Source organism: Ruditapes philippinarum, unplaced genomic scaffold (assembly GCF_026571515.1).
Source record: "Ruditapes philippinarum isolate M1 unplaced genomic scaffold, ASM2657151v2 ctg1468_1_1_1_1, whole genome shotgun sequence".
NCBI classification, from domain to species: domain Eukaryota; kingdom Metazoa; phylum Mollusca; class Bivalvia; order Venerida; family Veneridae; genus Ruditapes; species Ruditapes philippinarum.
The window spans coordinates 16081-32920 of NW_026861330.1; the positions used below are offsets into that span (position 1 = coordinate 16081).

The 16840-nt window shown below is 32.9% G+C and overlaps 2 protein-coding genes across 3 annotated transcripts in view; one reads left to right on the forward strand and one right to left on the reverse strand.

Moving 5' to 3' along the window:
- Positions 1-1480: 1480 nt before the first annotated feature.
- On the reverse strand, positions 1481-9834 carry LOC132715275 (uncharacterized). Of its 2 annotated transcripts, none has more exons than XM_060698263.1 (7): positions 9063-9834; positions 6801-6965; positions 6336-6492; positions 5781-5839; positions 5382-5513; positions 2972-3163; positions 1481-2764 (listed from the first exon to the last, which is right to left on the reverse strand). In XM_060698263.1, exons 1-7 carry the CDS (start codon positions 9519-9521, stop codon positions 2537-2539), a joined length of 1392 nt encoding a protein of 463 aa, XP_060554246.1. In that variant the 5' UTR covers positions 9522-9834; the 3' UTR covers positions 1481-2536. The 2 variants fall into 2 exon arrangements, with proteins under 2 accessions (XP_060554246.1, XP_060554245.1); XM_060698262.1 differs by having other exon boundaries at positions 5739-5839; positions 9063-9831.
- Positions 9835-10655: 821 nt separating this feature from the next.
- LOC132715276 (uncharacterized) overlaps positions 10656-16840 on the forward strand; it is a 31942-nt gene continuing 25757 nt past the window's right edge. Inside the window, exons 1-3 of the mRNA XM_060698264.1 lie at positions 10656-10793; positions 15636-15683; positions 16337-16736. Of these exons, the coding sequence (XP_060554247.1) occupies positions 15653-15683; positions 16337-16736 (431 nt within the window). The 5' untranslated portion in view covers positions 10656-10793; positions 15636-15652. The remainder of the gene's footprint in view (positions 10794-15635; positions 15684-16336; positions 16737-16840) is intronic.

Sequence of the window (16840 nt, forward strand, 5' to 3'; positions counted from 1 at the left end):
TAAATAACGAAAACTCATTATTTGCGTCCGCCCGCTTCTAGTGGTCGCTGGTGCGTTCCTCAGGCGACGAGATATTTCAACGTGACAGTTGACCTCAGACATTGAGTCTCATAGCCATGTGCCTTTCACCAATGACTTAAATCATGTGTGATAAAAACTCGATGTCAATTTGCTGCAGTCTCATTATGATAGCGAATGTCAGAAACGTATGTATTGCGTGTGAAAATAATTTGAAAAAAAAACAACAACAAAAAACTTATATACGCACAACTTTCGAGCGTTTAAACTCGAGCTATCGGCGGCAGTCCTTTAAAAGTGTATAAATGGTGTTTGTACTGCATATGAGAAACGATGGCGAACCTGTGTAAGCGTATGTCAATCATACCGTCAGTGTAACGTTTATCACCTTACAGGTAGCGTATGCAAGGGTATGAGTAATATTTGTATAACTTATTTGAGGCTATGAGTAACGTTTGAGTAGCCTATGCGCAACGTCCCCTTTCGACTTGAGTGTCATTGTTCCTTCATTTCCAAACTAGACTTCGAGGTGTACAGATGCTTGCAAAAAGGTATTCGGCCCGTGGCCCGTTTGGCAGCTCATTATACATCTCAGGGGGCATATGCAAAACTTTCTTGAAAGATCTTTGGTCCTCACTCCTGGGTTCAACCATAAGCTTGTCATACAAACCAAACTTTCGTCGTCGTTCAAGTCAATGTCTTACCAAGATTTTGTGTCTTATTGTCTTCTATTTCGTCGGGCATAATAAATAGTTAAATTTATGAATTTAGAAGAGCTGCTTCCATGATCACTGACAAAGATGAGGAAATGGAAACCTATATATATTTACAGCTCAGCTGACCACTTTCATGCCATCGTATGAGATGAGTACTTGGCATATGAGTAACGTACCTTTAGTTGACGTGTGTCCGCGTGCTTGAAACGTAAGCTGCGTATGCTTAACATAATCATAACGTATGTTCGAGCGTATGAGCAATTATTATCGTACGCTCGTACTTAAATTTCATAAGTTATAGTATGTTATATGGTGGCATTCAATGAATGCATCCATAACCAATAGGTCAGGGCACATGGGCAAACATTGGATGTCATTATAAATTATGCAAAATAGGATATTATATAAAACTACAAGGCAATTAAAGAAGGACATTAATTTTAAGAAGATAAGGGTGAAAAAGAAAGGGCCAGAAGGGCCGGGAGTGGGGGGGTGAAAAAAAATTGGGTTTTGGGGAGAAAAATACCTCAAAAGGGACACAAAAGTGTCACCAAAATTGTCTGTAACAATAAACAAGACATACAAGGAATACAGAGGGGTGCGGCTTTGGAAATTATAATTATATTGAATAATATATGAAAGATTTGATAAAATAAGATTCTTTACATTAGAAATACAGGATTTTCCTAAATAATTAAAAATCACCAATACCCTTGCATGAAAATTTTTAGTGACTTAACAAGTCATAAAAGTTATAGTTTTATTGATAGTTTAATGCAGTTATAAATCCCTTTGGAATAGACAATAATAGTTGGTATTTCAAATTCAAACTTTCAATGCATCATCAATCAATACATATGGCAAAATATATTATGTTTTATTTGTATATTTATCCGTCCATCGTTACGGTTATTTTTTTCAAATGTTAAATTCTTAATAAAAATAAATACAAATGTTATATCACTTCTATCATTCTTTAAGTATGCAACAAAACATCATCAGATATGATAAACTACAAAACAAAAAATAAAGCAAGCATTATTACATAATAAACAAATCTTTTTTTAACGCATTCTCGCATTCACACAATAGGGCTAGAACTTTCACCAACCTAAAATGAAAATGAATTATGACTGGTTAATTTAATCTATATTTGTGTAAACTTTTAACGTATTTACCTCATTTATTGCAATACATTTAGAAACTTAGTTTTGTAACATACACCGTCATCGAACTCAGTTATTTGGAAACCTAAATACCAAATATTCATTTTGATTATGTCTTAACACTTATACGAGATAAAAATGTATATATCTTTTGTATAATACATTTTAAAATATATAAATGAGTACTTTTTTAAAGTTTTTAAATTGTATATAACCTGTCAATAGAGATGCACATTTCAATACACAATATGGGTTACAATTCGTCTATGAGATCAGCAATTCTAGCCCTTATTGGATTGTAACACTTAGCATTTCCTTCCACCAAACTACCAGCAACGCATTCAAATATTTGCCATTTCGACCCCTGTCGTACCGTCGAACACATTATAACAGCTTGAGAATTCAACGCATGTACAAATGTTGTTTCACACAAGTTAACGTTTTCGCTGGATGCCTCGTAAAACTTCAAGGAAGGATTTTTGAAATCAGAAAGGTTTGGTGACCTCCATGAGCTTAAGATAAAATAGAGGTGAGTGACATTCCTTGGGACACTCTTTAAATAAACGAGAATCGTCTGACGGCCTGTCTTTCCGCCAGGACCAGACAGATTTTTCTCTGAATGCCTGACCGAGTTCTTCAGATAATAATCGTTCGTGGAATGGGTCCAATCAATAACTTGGATGAATTCATCCTTTTCAAAAAGCCATACCACGTGGCATCAAGAAAATCTGGATTCACGGCAGGAAATTCCCAGGATAGATCAAACACAACGTGGTCAAGGTGTTCAGGAATGCAGTACAGTGGCATGATCAGAGAAATATTTGCATTACAACAAATATTGTAGTCAGAAAGCCTTGCAACACCCTAAAATAAATATTGTATGAACCATATTCAAAATGAAAAACATGTTAGATGTTTACGATTGCGGTTTCTTTATAAGTATTTGTGTATTTATTCTTATTTTAAAAGATAAAATAAAATGATGAATTATTATATCAAATTTAAATAAAGTTCAATAAAGTTATTAAAGAAAACAAGAAGATATGAAGAAATGAATCATTGTTTTTATACCTTTAAATTTGTGTCATTATAAATCAGCCGCTGTTGTTCTACCTTAATACCAAGTTTCTCGTTTATTTCACGCTTCAATTCGATTATTCGCATATTTGCTCTAAAGGGAAACCACTCTGTATCGCCATTCATAGTTGAAACGCTAATCAGTTCACACCCAGGTTTCATCAATCTTGCTTGCTGTTCTGATATCTACAAAATTGAACAACCTTAATGAGTCATTTATGGATCATATATAATCACGGTTTGCAGTGCAAATAAAGCCGTACTATTGTTTCGGGGGATATCAAAATGAAATAGTTCACAGTACGAAAATTGCTACGTAACGTCTTTTATGAAAAATATACACATCATATATAACAGGTGCGTTAGGAAACAGAATAAAGGGTACCGATGATGATAACATGTTTTATTCCTCACCAAAAGCATGAGTACGTAAAACACAATATTGAAGTGGTTGGAGTCAGCAATATTTTCATGTTACAGAAATGTTGCACTGACTCCCTATGTATTGAAAGCCACCTAGTGATTTTTGACATTCTAGCAAATAAGAAAACTGTTTGAAGTAGCATTGTTATACTATTATCTTCAACACAACAGTCATTTTCCGCTAATTGTATATGTTGAAATGACCACTTATAGACAACACAATGACAGATTAACATACTTCGTTATTCTAAAATAAGTTAGACTACAGTTTTCAGATAGCGTCGTAGTTTAGACATGCAACTTTGAATATGAATGATTTCGACTGTTGCAACGCAACATCATGGTAAAAATATGATAATCAAGATCATCAACTTAAGAATTAAATCTATCAATTCCGACGATATCTGCTGCATGCCGCGGTATAATATCCTTTATGTTTATATCTGTGTTTCCGGTTGAAAAATAGTTTTTTGTAAATTTATTTTAACAAGGACAATGCTAATAAAATAAAGGTCAAGATAAAAACTATTGCATGTAATGATGTCTATTTAAGACAACTTTCAATTTAACGAGGGTAGGCGGAAACCATTTCATAATTCTTTTCAAAAAGTACACGTTTTTGTAATAAATTCAGAGATTTGACCAAATGTTGCTTTTGTCAATATAAATATAAAAACCTCTCTTAAGCAACGTACATTTTTAAATGAAGACAGTGGATGGTCTTGATTATCGCTTAGGTAGATAAGTTATTGATATTAAACTTAGAAGCATCTCGATAGTACGGGTGAGGATTTGGATGGAATCTCCATCGTATTATATTCGCACTCATATATAATAATTCTTAAATACCATGTTTTATTAAAATCTGATATAAAAGATATGACCCAAGAGAGAAAGAGGGATTGTTTAGTTTGGTTTTACGAAGCACGCAGATGGCGCCGAAACAGGAAATATTATATTTACTGACATGGGTCTTATGAACTTAAAACAACCTCGCCTCATATGCTGGAACTGAGAGATACATAGACTCGATAAATAATTTGAACCATTTTAATCGCCTCTTACAATCACGAAGGGATTAATGATAGCTGCAATGATGATGCCCAAACCATTGAAAGGAACCCCTCTGTCACAAAAGATAGAAGTTGGCTTTGCCAATTAAATATTTTAGAATACAAAAACATAACAACTTGACAATCGATCAATAAATATTAATGTCATATACCAAGCAACAATCTCCTAATAAATAAACATAAATATATATTTATGTTAAGTTGCATCAAGATCTAAGAAAGATATGGCCCTTTATACATTTTCACACAAAAAAGAAAAAATCAGAATCTCTAAAGAAAGTGGAAAACGGCTATTGAAAATGCGAAAATGTTGCAGGCTCATTCCATGAAAAGCGGCGTATGGTCTCCAACTAATAGAAGCAATTAGTTAATTGTATAAGGTATAACAACGCAAAACATTTGGTATTTCAAGTAAGTTTAATTTTGCTCTAGACAAAGTAAATAAAAGTTAAAGTGATAATAACCAATGCATATCTACTATTTTATAGTATTCATGTTTTCATAAACCTCTGATCCCCTTTCAAAATTCCATTTGTTTCATACCTCCTGTTTTTTCTCGTTTAGGACACACGCTTTCATTAGTTGGAGAACGACTCATTTCATGGAATGGCACGGAAGTGTCACATTGAAGTTTCCATGAGAACCGCTGTATGAACACATCTACGGATGTTTCAAAATTCACAAATTCCGTGGTTAAATGTTGAATTCTGCTTAAGCGGATGCTAGGGGGGCGTGGACGGTAGGTTGCACATACCGCGGACCGTCCATAAACAGGCTAATCAAACATAGCCTGCAAAATGTTCAATTTTGTTGTTTTGGACGTTCTTTAGGGATTCTGATTTTCTCTATTTTTTAAACCTTATTATGTATATAATTTAGAACTACAAAATAAACATTGGTTTACATACCTTACTATAATCTACAAAAAGTCTGTCTAGTTTTGCTTGAAAGAACTCGATCATTTTGCAGTTAGGTTCGACTTCAATATCACAGTTTTCATCTGAGCATTTGCCTGTCTCTTTAACATGCTTCACAACACACTATTAAATTGGCAAAAATAAATGAAATTGTTAATTTTACTTCCATGCTTAGGTTTACCTAATGTCTGACATATTTTATATTTAAATGTAGTCATTTATGTTAATTTTGAATTTGTGAACGAAATGTGTTGTTCTTTTTAAATAAAAGGTTACAAAGTTCTTGGTGTGGGATAGATATAACGAAAACTGTTCTTGGAATTTGAAACAATGGCGTAAAGATTTTACTCTCAGACACTCCAGTAGAGCATGCTCACAATCTTCGCTTACAGGCGTAGTTGGGAACTCATTCGGAGGTTTGGTGACCTTGCACAATGGGCACTTCATACCTGAAATAGAATCAAACATGCGATTTTTCTTTAAAACGAAGCTAATTTTATTTTTTTTAACGTTGCGTGCGACAAAAAATTAAAAGATCATAAGGCGACTTTTCAGCTTTACTGGTGCAAGATGACCTTAGGTGCCCCTCCGTGCATACGAGCAACTGAGTAGAACCACCGAAGCCCCGTAAGTGACTGACGCCCCCATATTAAAACGTATTTAAATTACTTAAGATACATTTAATATGACAATACTGTTAAAATATCATGTAAAGCTTTTTTTTTATTTACAATCCATATAAGATACACACTAAGCCATATAACCTTAAGTAAATAGTTACGTGGTAGAAATGAGGTTATAAATTTAGAACAGTTTGTATTAAACCTAACAGTTGTGAATAATTTATATCATTCCTTAAAACTTTTAATACATTTTTCGAAGGCCTGAAAAGCTTTTACCTTTTTAGCGAATCAGAAATGTAGTTAACTATTGTAATATAGTTACCTGTTCCTTCGTCTTCATCCTCAGTTTCAGTATCAGAGTCTGAATTTTCAGTCAGCCCAACAATTTTGAGTTTAGACTCAGTCAGCCTTTCTGGTGTAATCTCTTCAGGCTTTGTATAGGCCTGGATTGGACTTGTCAAAAGTTTCGGTGATGTTTTCTGTCAACAAGAGTACCAAATCATTTTCGCAATATTCGGTCATGTAAACAATGTTAACTTTATATCACAGCAATAACTCTAAATTGACAAAGTAAAAAGACTGTGTAATGACTTAATACGATAATATCTATATATTATAATTGCATGCTGCTCAAGAAAATTAGGATGAACAGTTAAAAACGAAAATTTGCCAAACCCATTTCCATTTTGATATATAATCATTATTTGCATGATATGTTTGTTAACATGAATTGAATGCAATAAAATATGTTTAAACTTAAAAAACTTAAAATTAAGAGTCATTTTACTATTCCAAGTCCGGCTTCTCTATAGCAGATCGACATCAACACTTGCTCTATTTTCTTTATATCACTCAATGATACATGGTGCCCGAATGTCGTTGAAGCGATATTTTGGTAGAACGAATCAGCATAGGATCTGTTCGCACATTGCACTGCATTTATTTTAACATTCTGCAATCATTTAAGAAAATATTATGATGGGTATCATTATATCTCACGTATTATACATGACGTCAGACAGTAACAAGTTTTACTATAATAAGTATACCCCACTTGACTTATGTTAGGTTAAAGTTTATAAGTACGTATTTCCAGGAACGATGGTCAGGAAACTACCCACCTATATGACTGAAATACTGTTTCAGGGAAAAGGCGTAAAATAAAACAAACAAACAAACGTTTTTTACAAAATTATTTTTTTGAATTCAGGCGTGGCGACCAATTTAATTTTGTAAATACGTACAAATAAATTTTAACCAGCTTAGCATTTTAAATTATTTTTGTACACTTTCTACATGTATCCGCCCTCTTTCGACATGCGACATTGATTGGCACAACGAAATACCTCAATCATGCCTTTCATCCATGTATCGTCGATATCGGCGACGTCTGATCTTTTATCGCCTTGTGCAGATAAGAATCTCTCTTCGCTGGCACACAGAAATTAAAATATTCAGATTGACCATGGTCAAGGGTAATATTAAATGTTTATAGTTTTGGTGTTTATAAGGTCATTGGGACTAGCACTCATAATGAAGGATTAATAGGTGACAATTAATGATATTGTGATCAATTTTAAAAGTTAAAGTTTTCAATTGAAGTTAAAATATTCAGACTGACTATGGTCAAAGATTATGTTCAAATCGATGTTTATAGTTATTATGTTTATAAGGACATTGGGACTCGCATTCATGATGAAGGATTTTGTTAAATATTTCAATTTAAACGTTCAGATTTAAAACTGGGATTAAAAACAAGATTGCATTTGTGAAATATGCTATGCCACCACATCATACAATACAACACTTAATAGTAGTGTAGGAACAGAAGAGGTTTTTTTGTTTCTATACAACTGAACATTGCCAAGATACAGTTGATTCTAGTGAATTTGGTGGTCAAGATCATATTTCAGATGGCCTAAATTTCTTCACTGTACATCAAAGGACAAGAAAAAAGGTCACATCATCAAAAGCTAGGTAAACTGATATCAAAGTTAAATTTTACATTAGAAATTGTGCACATGGTCTAAATTTCATAGCTGTACATCACAGAACATGAAAAGAGGTCACATGTCAAAATCTTATTCAGCCGATATATAAATTAGTTTTACATCTTAAACTGTGAAACGGTCCAAATTTCATGGCTGTACATCAAAGACAAGAAAGTAGGTGACTGTCCCCTTGGGAAGGAAAAAAGGTATGACCCAATGGTTAAATTCAAACACTCTTGATACAGGTCCACCAGACAATGTTTTATAACAAATATCTAAGCTCTAGCTCTCTCCTATTCAGAAAACATTTGTTTTAAGTTCTGTTTTTCCATATGTACATAATAAAAATAAATGACCCAATTTTGACATCAGGGGTATAATTTGAACAATCTTGGTAGAGGTCCCCTACGTAATGTTTTATGCAAAATATCTTATCTCTAGCCTAAGTTTGTCGATTCAGAGAAGAACATTTTTTAAAGCTTTTACTATATAAGGAAAACAATGACTCCACCGCGGTGGGGCTTATTTTGACACTAGAAGCAAAGTTTAAAAAACTTTGGTAGAAGACCTATAGATGATATCATATTCCAAAAATTCTTCGAACGAACGAACGAACACACACACACGCGTACGCGCACACGCACAGGTGAATTGCTATATGCCAACGCATCGCAGATGCTGCGGTGGCATAAAAACGTTCACCATCGATTACATATAATTTTTGTTTCTGAGAGAGAAAAGGTGAGTAGATAAATACGTTTGTTTTCACGACTACTTTCTGTTTGGTCGTATGTAGTGTTATGAAATAAATGACCTTGATATTTTTATCTAAACTAATAGCTGTTCTCTTGTGTATCGCATAAATGTAAACGAAAACCAATAGCCTGGAGAATAACGGCGGTAAATCATTTCATTCGATGTGCATAGCTGGTTAGTAGAAAGAGAGACTCTTATTTCTATTGTGGAAGTCGTCGGCATATATTAAGGCGTGCCGTTTACCCAGAAAGACGCAAAAATTACAAGAATACTTTAATGAATGATATTTTATTGTAACTTACCATATCGCGAAGTTTGTGTATTTCTTTTGTCCAGTCAATGCGCTGTTTGTTTAAGAAATAGTTATATTCGTGTGGTCTACAGTCTCCTATCATCACAAGTACTCTGTTTGAGTTACTTCGCCAGTCCATTTTACAGCGTGTGTAGTTCAACGAAAGCTCATATGCTTCATCCCAATTATTTGCATGACTTTTTTCATAATTTTTGCTTGTTCCTCTAGCATTTTGTACGAATTTGCACACGCGTTCTACATTGTCAGTAAGATTCTCGTGTTTTATGACATACGGATCAGTGTCATAATCGCCGTGAGCAATAACGCCAATCCTTATACCAGGAATATCTGATTTTAATTTTCGCATCATTTCCCTCATTCTATTGCGGACAGCGTCCAAGCAATGACTCATTGAACTCGTTGTGTCAAACGATAACACAATATCAATTAACTCCATGTTGCTCGCCATTTTTGTACCGATGTAATTTTGCCGCTCTTCCTCTCAGGTTATCATTTAACACTAATCAGTATTTAAACAAACCTTTGAACAAACGAACTTATAATCTTTTTACTTTACAATACATACAAATATTTTCAGAAAATAAATTAGTCGTGTTTATTGCTGTAAATACAAAAACTGCATTGTTAAAAATATCGGTTTTAAATTTTTGTACGTTTGTCGTTGAATGATCGAGTTTAATAAAAGTAAATAGCAAAGCATTTTCTGAAAATTTATCTTGAATAGAAATAATGAAATTATACCGGCACGTTAACCGAAAATAGATAATATTTGTGACACAACATGTTAAGAAAAAAAGGCTGCGTCATTAAATGTGCGTTTCTCCTTATATACAAGATGTCCGGAGCAGATATGCTAAACACATTTGTTAAATTCTATCGTGTTTCGTGTTTATAACATTAACACGTCATTAAAACTTAATGTTAAGTACAATTTGATAACAAAAACGTATATATAGTTTACAATAATTAAACAAATGTTGATTTAAAATGAATAGAAATGTTATTAAATTCAATTTTACATTTTTTGTAGCTATATGCATATGGAAAAGGAACACATTTTAGATAAAGTTGCATTACATTTAATTTCCTTCAATGGTTTAATTATAATCTACGCCACTGTCTGTAGAATAAATACTAGTTTAACTTTAACAAATATTTATAGCACGAAACTTGAATATGACACGTTACAATTATAATTATAATATAGATTAACTAGACATCTTTCGCATAAACACCAACCCATCGTTTAATTGCACCAAATATTGCACCAAATTAAAACAGTATATTGAAATGTCGACGTTAAAGTCATAGTCTATATGCCTTGACATAAAATGGTGAAAGTTTCAGTGAAATTAAAAAAACACAAAAGCAACATATAATTGGTGTATAACAAGGGGCATACCAATATAATGAACATAACAATTGATATTTGCAATATTCCAAAGACAAAAGTAAAAATAAATGTAATATAATCAATTTACAGACGTCACACATATCTGTTTTAATATTGCCTAATGTTTTGAAATACGACCTCAATAAAGTCAACGAGTTCACAATCTAGCATGTGAATGTGAAGATAATGATTTTCAGAAAACGGTTATGATTTTCAGAAAAAGGTCGATATTGGGTGGGTAAACAATATTGTTAAAGCGCTTTAATAATTCAAATCTATAGCTTGTGTTTGTGATAGTGTGTGTCTACAAATACATTACGATGTAAGGTAAAATGCATTTTTTTATATTTATTCTTTATGTTTTTCAAATGACTAAAGACATTTGTCATTTTTGTGTCGCCTCTACGGAGTAGTGGCGACATATAGGGATCACTTCTCCGTCGTCTGTCTGTCCGTCTGTCTGTCTGTCTGTCCGTCTGTCCGTCACAAAACTTGTTCGGACTACTCCTCATAAACTACTGGTGCAATTTCATCCAAACTTTACAGGAATGATCAGTACCAAGTCTAGTTGTGCATATTGTCAGCATTTTCCGGTTCAATGATTTTTGTCAGAGTTATGGCCCTTTAATAATTTTTATTTTTAAAGTTTGTCCGGACTACTTCTCTTATACCACTAATGTAATTTCAATGAAACTTTACAGGATTGATCTGTAGCTCAAGTCCTTGCGCATATTGCACGGGTTTTCCGGTTGAATGATTTTTGGCTGAGTTATGGCCCTTTGATAAAAACAGTGTTTTTTCTGTGTGTTGCCAGATACACAAAAGCTTGTCCGGACTACTCCTCATAAACTACTGGTGCAATTTCATCCAAACTTTACAGGAATGATCAGTACCAAGTCTAGTTGTGCATATTGTCAGAATTTTCCGGTTCAATGATTTTTGTCAGAGTTATGGCCCTTTAATAATTTTTATTTTTAAAGTTTGTCCGGACTACTTCTCTTATACGACTAATGCAATTTCAATGAAACTTTACAGGATTGATCTGTAGCCTAAGTCCTTGCGCATATTGCACGTGTTTACCGGTTGAATGATTTTTGGCCGAGTTATGGCCCTTTGATAAAAAGGTGTTTTTTTCTGTGTGTTGCCAGATACACAAAAGCTTGTCCCCACTACTCCTCATAAACTACTGGTGCAATTTCATCCAAACTTTACAGGAATGATCAGTACCAAGTCTAGTTGTGCACTGTCCGTCTGTCTGTCCGTCTGTCACAAAACTTGTCCCAACATGAAATTGGCCATCATGAGGCGACACATGTGAATATTGATTGCTCTTGTTTGTAAAAATGGCAGAACAAATTAGGTTAACCAAGGTTAAATGATGTATGCATACCGTATAACTGGTTATTTCTGCGAATAGCTAATTTCTACGATATTTTGCGGGTCCCTTTTGGCCGCAAAAAATAAATTTGCAAATATTTCGTAGTTTAATATGTAATTTATCCCGTTTTCGCCTCAGTTTGCCTGTTAAATTAATCAATACACACACACCGTTGGTAACCTCTCGCTTTAGTGAATATCGAATGTTTATAACACGTTATCCGTGTAGTCAATTTAAAGCTACATTAAATAAATATTTTAAAAATATTTTGCCATCGGCCTAAAAATCAAGCATTCTACAGTTTCATTAACATGTTTAACAGTATTGTTGTAAATCTCATCAAATATTGTTCATAAATTAGGATTTTAAAAGGAAAACCCCACGGTAACACTAAAGTTCGTATACGAATTTTAATATGCAAATGAAGCCTATTTTGAGTTCGTGTATGCGCTACGTCACAGTTTAATAGTTCCTATCCGGAACACAGAAAATATGATATTTTCTTGTGCAAACACACTTTTACCGTTTAAGCTTCACGGTGCACTAAGCCTGGGGTTCAGAAAAAGTAATCGTTTCGTAAATAGATTAAATTTGTATGAAAACATCCGTTACAATGCGGGAAATATACCGTTAAATTAGGACTACTACTTATAGTCATATTTGTTGATTCAATATTGATGTACGGATGATCCGAAGGCGAAGTTTCTCATGCAAACAGAAATTGTACTTCCCATTTCGCCACAATGAGGTTACCCTTTTTTATGCCTTTAAAACTCATTTTAGTTGTCTGGATACTAAAATAAGACCTGCTGTCGATATGAAACCCAATTTATTAATGAAATGTCGCTATTCAGTTTTTTATTAAATGTATTAAATGTAGCTTTAACACAAACGATTTTACGTGTAAGTTATCGTGTAATAAGTTTAGCAAGTTTGTGTTTGTAGGCTGTATACATGCTAAGTTGATTATCATTTTTTAACTTGTATTTTTAAATGTGCTATATGGATATATATATTATATTATTAAATTATTCGAAATGCATACTTTTTAAAATTGATATTATACCTTTCTTTTTAAGGAACCCGCTCCCAAAACTTTAACAGAAAAACGCAGAAATTAAATCTTAAAAACGTTTTTGATGAAAAACGCAGAAATAAAATTCGAAAAAATCCATTTTCAGTCCCAAAACGCAAAAATTTGCACCCGCAGAAATAACCAGTTATACTGTAATTTATTTTCGAAATTTATATCAGTATTTATATTGATAAATTAAGTTATTAGCCTCATGAAATGCAAATAAACAATCAAACACTTAGAAGTCAGTTTTTCCAAAAGCGTAAAAGAACGTTATTGCGAAACTGACACCCTTCAGATTCCATAGATTCAATAATTTTTTTATACATATGTTATAATAGGATTCAACGAGATCGTGATCGGGGCTATATACAAATTTTGGACACCGCTATGCCCATTGAAAAACGTGTATTCGTTCGAACAAACACATACTGTACATGTATTACTGAGCAGGTGTGTGTCATGTAATTTATCCTGAGGAACTAAATAACGATTGAATGAGGTTGAAAGACCACGTTAACGTTAAGGTTCCTTTGGCACTGACTATAACTGATTGTTGATGATCTTTATGGATTATGGTTAGTATTTCCGCATTGGGGTTGATTGTTGATAAACATAATGACGTATGCGACCGGGCGCATGTACGAGCAGCGAAGTGGGGTGCTTCCGCAGAAAATTTAGAAAATGAAGTTGTGAAATGGCGCATTATTGCGGGAAATATGTTTCTGTTGGATTCCGACGTTCGAATATTTTTCATAAAAAATTGAAACTATCTTTACCATTAAGCATTAGAACCATATTCACTCAGGGTCAGTGTTGTTCCTATCTAAAAAAATAATATTATTTTTATCAATATTACACCAACCGTCTGATTAAAAAAACACGTAATGATCGTAAAAATACCACGTCAAGGTCATATAAATTCATAAGAACAGAGGTTGGTCTACTGTTTTTGCCATTATGTAATAAAAGAACATCAAAACACAAGACTATCTGATTTGTACGAGTTTAGGTCAGATTGCAAACAAGAGTGTTGTTTCAAAGGCAAAAATAAAAACACTTTTCCTGTCGTCATATTATAAACCCATAGAATAAAGGAACCAATGTAATAGCATCTGAATATGATTTTTCTAATATCATAATCCCTTTCCCTGTCGTCATCATAATATCACCAGAAAAAATGGTGGCCAATCATTGGTTTTTATCCCAATTAGACAGTACGGTTACAAGATGGCACTTCATTTAATATATGGATTTAATAAAGAGGTTTTGGACCTTGTAAAATGAAAATGAGACTTTACAAATATTATATCTAGTCTCATTATTCGCATTTTCTATATAACATTAATAAGAAGTCATATTACATCACATTGAAGTTATGTTTTACACTAGTGATTAACTTCTCCATACACACACAGTAGAAAATGGGACAAAGAAATTAGAAACTAGGGCAAAGAATATTAAAATATTAATTTACTATTACATCCATATAATGTACTTGCAATGATAAGACATTTATAAAATGAATGAATTTTACTTTACAATGTAAGAATAAGTCATTAACATGAATTGATTTTAATTTACAAGCAATATTAAGTTATGGAAATGAATAAAATTTAAACTTATTAATAAATACCCTTCGATAAACTTACACGAATATAATATTCTGTTTCTCACATACCCAAAATAAAAACTGTTTAATGTGATAAACAATCTTTTAAATCATCTATAAGCTTACTTTAAATAATAGATTATTGATCAATATATTTTATGTTTGTACGTTAATATAGTCAGACTAAAATAGACCAGAAATGGAAATTTTAATAATGATAAAATTGAACATTTAGACAAAACAGTTTGTTTTTTCTCAAACCTTTACATGTTCACAACTAGCATACATTTATGTATGCATGAATTTGGAAATTTTGCAACTATAATATAATAGTATTGACAAATCTCAAACGAGGAAAATACGATAATCACTTTTAATAATCCGAATACGAGTAAACAGCATATTTCAATTATTGATAATGTGGGTTAGAAATATGCATTTCAATCCAAATATCATTTATAGTTAAAGCTTAATAGAAGGATCGCAAAATTGTAATTGAATGAACATTATTTCAAAAGGAAATACGTATGGCAGATTAATTTGAAATTAACATGGTTGTTTGGACATTAAAGTTTAACAGTTTAACAATGTCAGGGATTTGTAATGAGAAGGGAATATTTATCAAAGCTGACAATATATGCTATTTTTAATTCTTTGCAAAAGAAAATTTTGTAATACTTCTTTGTGTTTATACTTTGAAGATTATCATACATCGGCAGAAATGAACATTGTTGACAACAGTAAGATAATACCCGTTAAGCTATGGTAGATCCAAATCAGCCTTCTGTGCCGTTTGCCTACTCGTCGGTCGTCGAAAAAAAAGCAGCACATCTGAACAGGCGTGTAACAGCTTTGACACCTCAGAAAACGTCTCGTTCAATTTCAGTGCAGGCGCCATTATCAACCACATCATTGTATCGAACCCTTTTGCGATCCTGTTGCATTGCACAAGATTTTACAAGACGCATGTACGGTTCTGTTGTGATGCTTACGTTTGTTAAGCGTTTATCTCGTCGTTCTTATTTCTTAAACGCCATTTTACCGCGACTCTGTTGTGAAAGGGGCATTAGCTACTCATGTTGTTTTCATTATGACATTTTTCAGGGTATAAAAGCTCAGTAATGGAAACGGGAGAGGCAATCGATCCTATTCGTAAGTATATAATTCTTATTTGCTCAATTATTGACATAAAATTTCCGAATGGACAAGCATACTTATGAGGTCCCTGCAAAAGGACACGCACATAAGGTCCTTGCAAGACAGGCAATGTTGAGTTTATGTCACGGGAAAAAAAGAGAAAAAAGAACATCAACAACAACATAACACAATTGTCATTGAACAGATGGTGTCAATTTCTTTCGATATGTTTGGATTGTTCCTTGCACAGAAAGAATGGTAGTTAAGCATGATAATTAAAAAAAACAAAGTACAAGCACTAATAAATCTTGAAATATGTATTCAAGATGATATTATTATGTTGAATCCATGTTGTTAAATGTTTGTGATGAATTTTATGTTATGTAATGAAAGGGAATATCAGATATCAGATGTCTTAATCAATAGAAAGACGCATTGATTTTAAACATTTTTGTTGTGTGTGTGTTTGTGTTTGATATTCTTCCTGTTTATATTTAAGCGAGGACGTCATATACTATTTAGGTGAACATGTATGTATGAAGATCACAATATTTTCATAAGATGGTACATAAGTAATTGCCGAACATGATAGATAATTGCGTTTGTGCCTTATTTGGAACATATATGATAATCAGTCTTACGGAATGAACTTTTTTTTTCAAATTCAGGTGTTAAACTGCCTTTGTCATTGCGGATAGATGATGGGGTGATTACAGACATAGGAATAAAAGATGTTGCAAGAGATCTTAGAACCTGTATTGAACACCTTAAAAATTGCCTTAAACAAGTCTTTTCGTTTATTGCCGTCGTAGATGTTAAGTTCAAGAATGGTACAGTGTATTTTAAATTTGATGTTAGAGACGAACAGCAACTTGAGGCCATGTATGAATGTCTGGGGAAAGAGAAAAACGCATTTTCCGAATGGTTGTCTGGCTTTTTCATAACAAGATCAATGGAACTAGTAGCTGGACTCGGTTTGCACACTAAAATATACTGCAATATCTCAATGCCAGAGACTGTCTATTTAAGATGTAGATTACAATTCTGTGAAAAAGAAGAACAGAAAAGGTAAGCTTATTATATTTATATTCAAATTAGTGTTTTCCAACAATTAGTTATTTTAATATCGCTTAATATCGCTTTCATATTAAAAGCTTTTTATAATATATTTT

Coding starts and splice junctions, on each gene's coding strand:
- LOC132715275 (XM_060698262.1), bottom strand. CDS start 9,521: ATGGCGAGCAACATGGAGTTAATTGATATTGTGTTATCGTTTGACACA. Junction 6,493..6,800: donor GAGAAGCCGGACTTGGAATA/GTAAAATGACTC, acceptor TCTTGTTGACAG/AAAACATCACCGAAACTTTT. Junction 5,514..5,738: donor CTCTACTGGAGTGTCTGAGA/GTAAAATCTTTA, acceptor CCAATTTAATAG/TGTGTTGTGAAGCATGTTAA.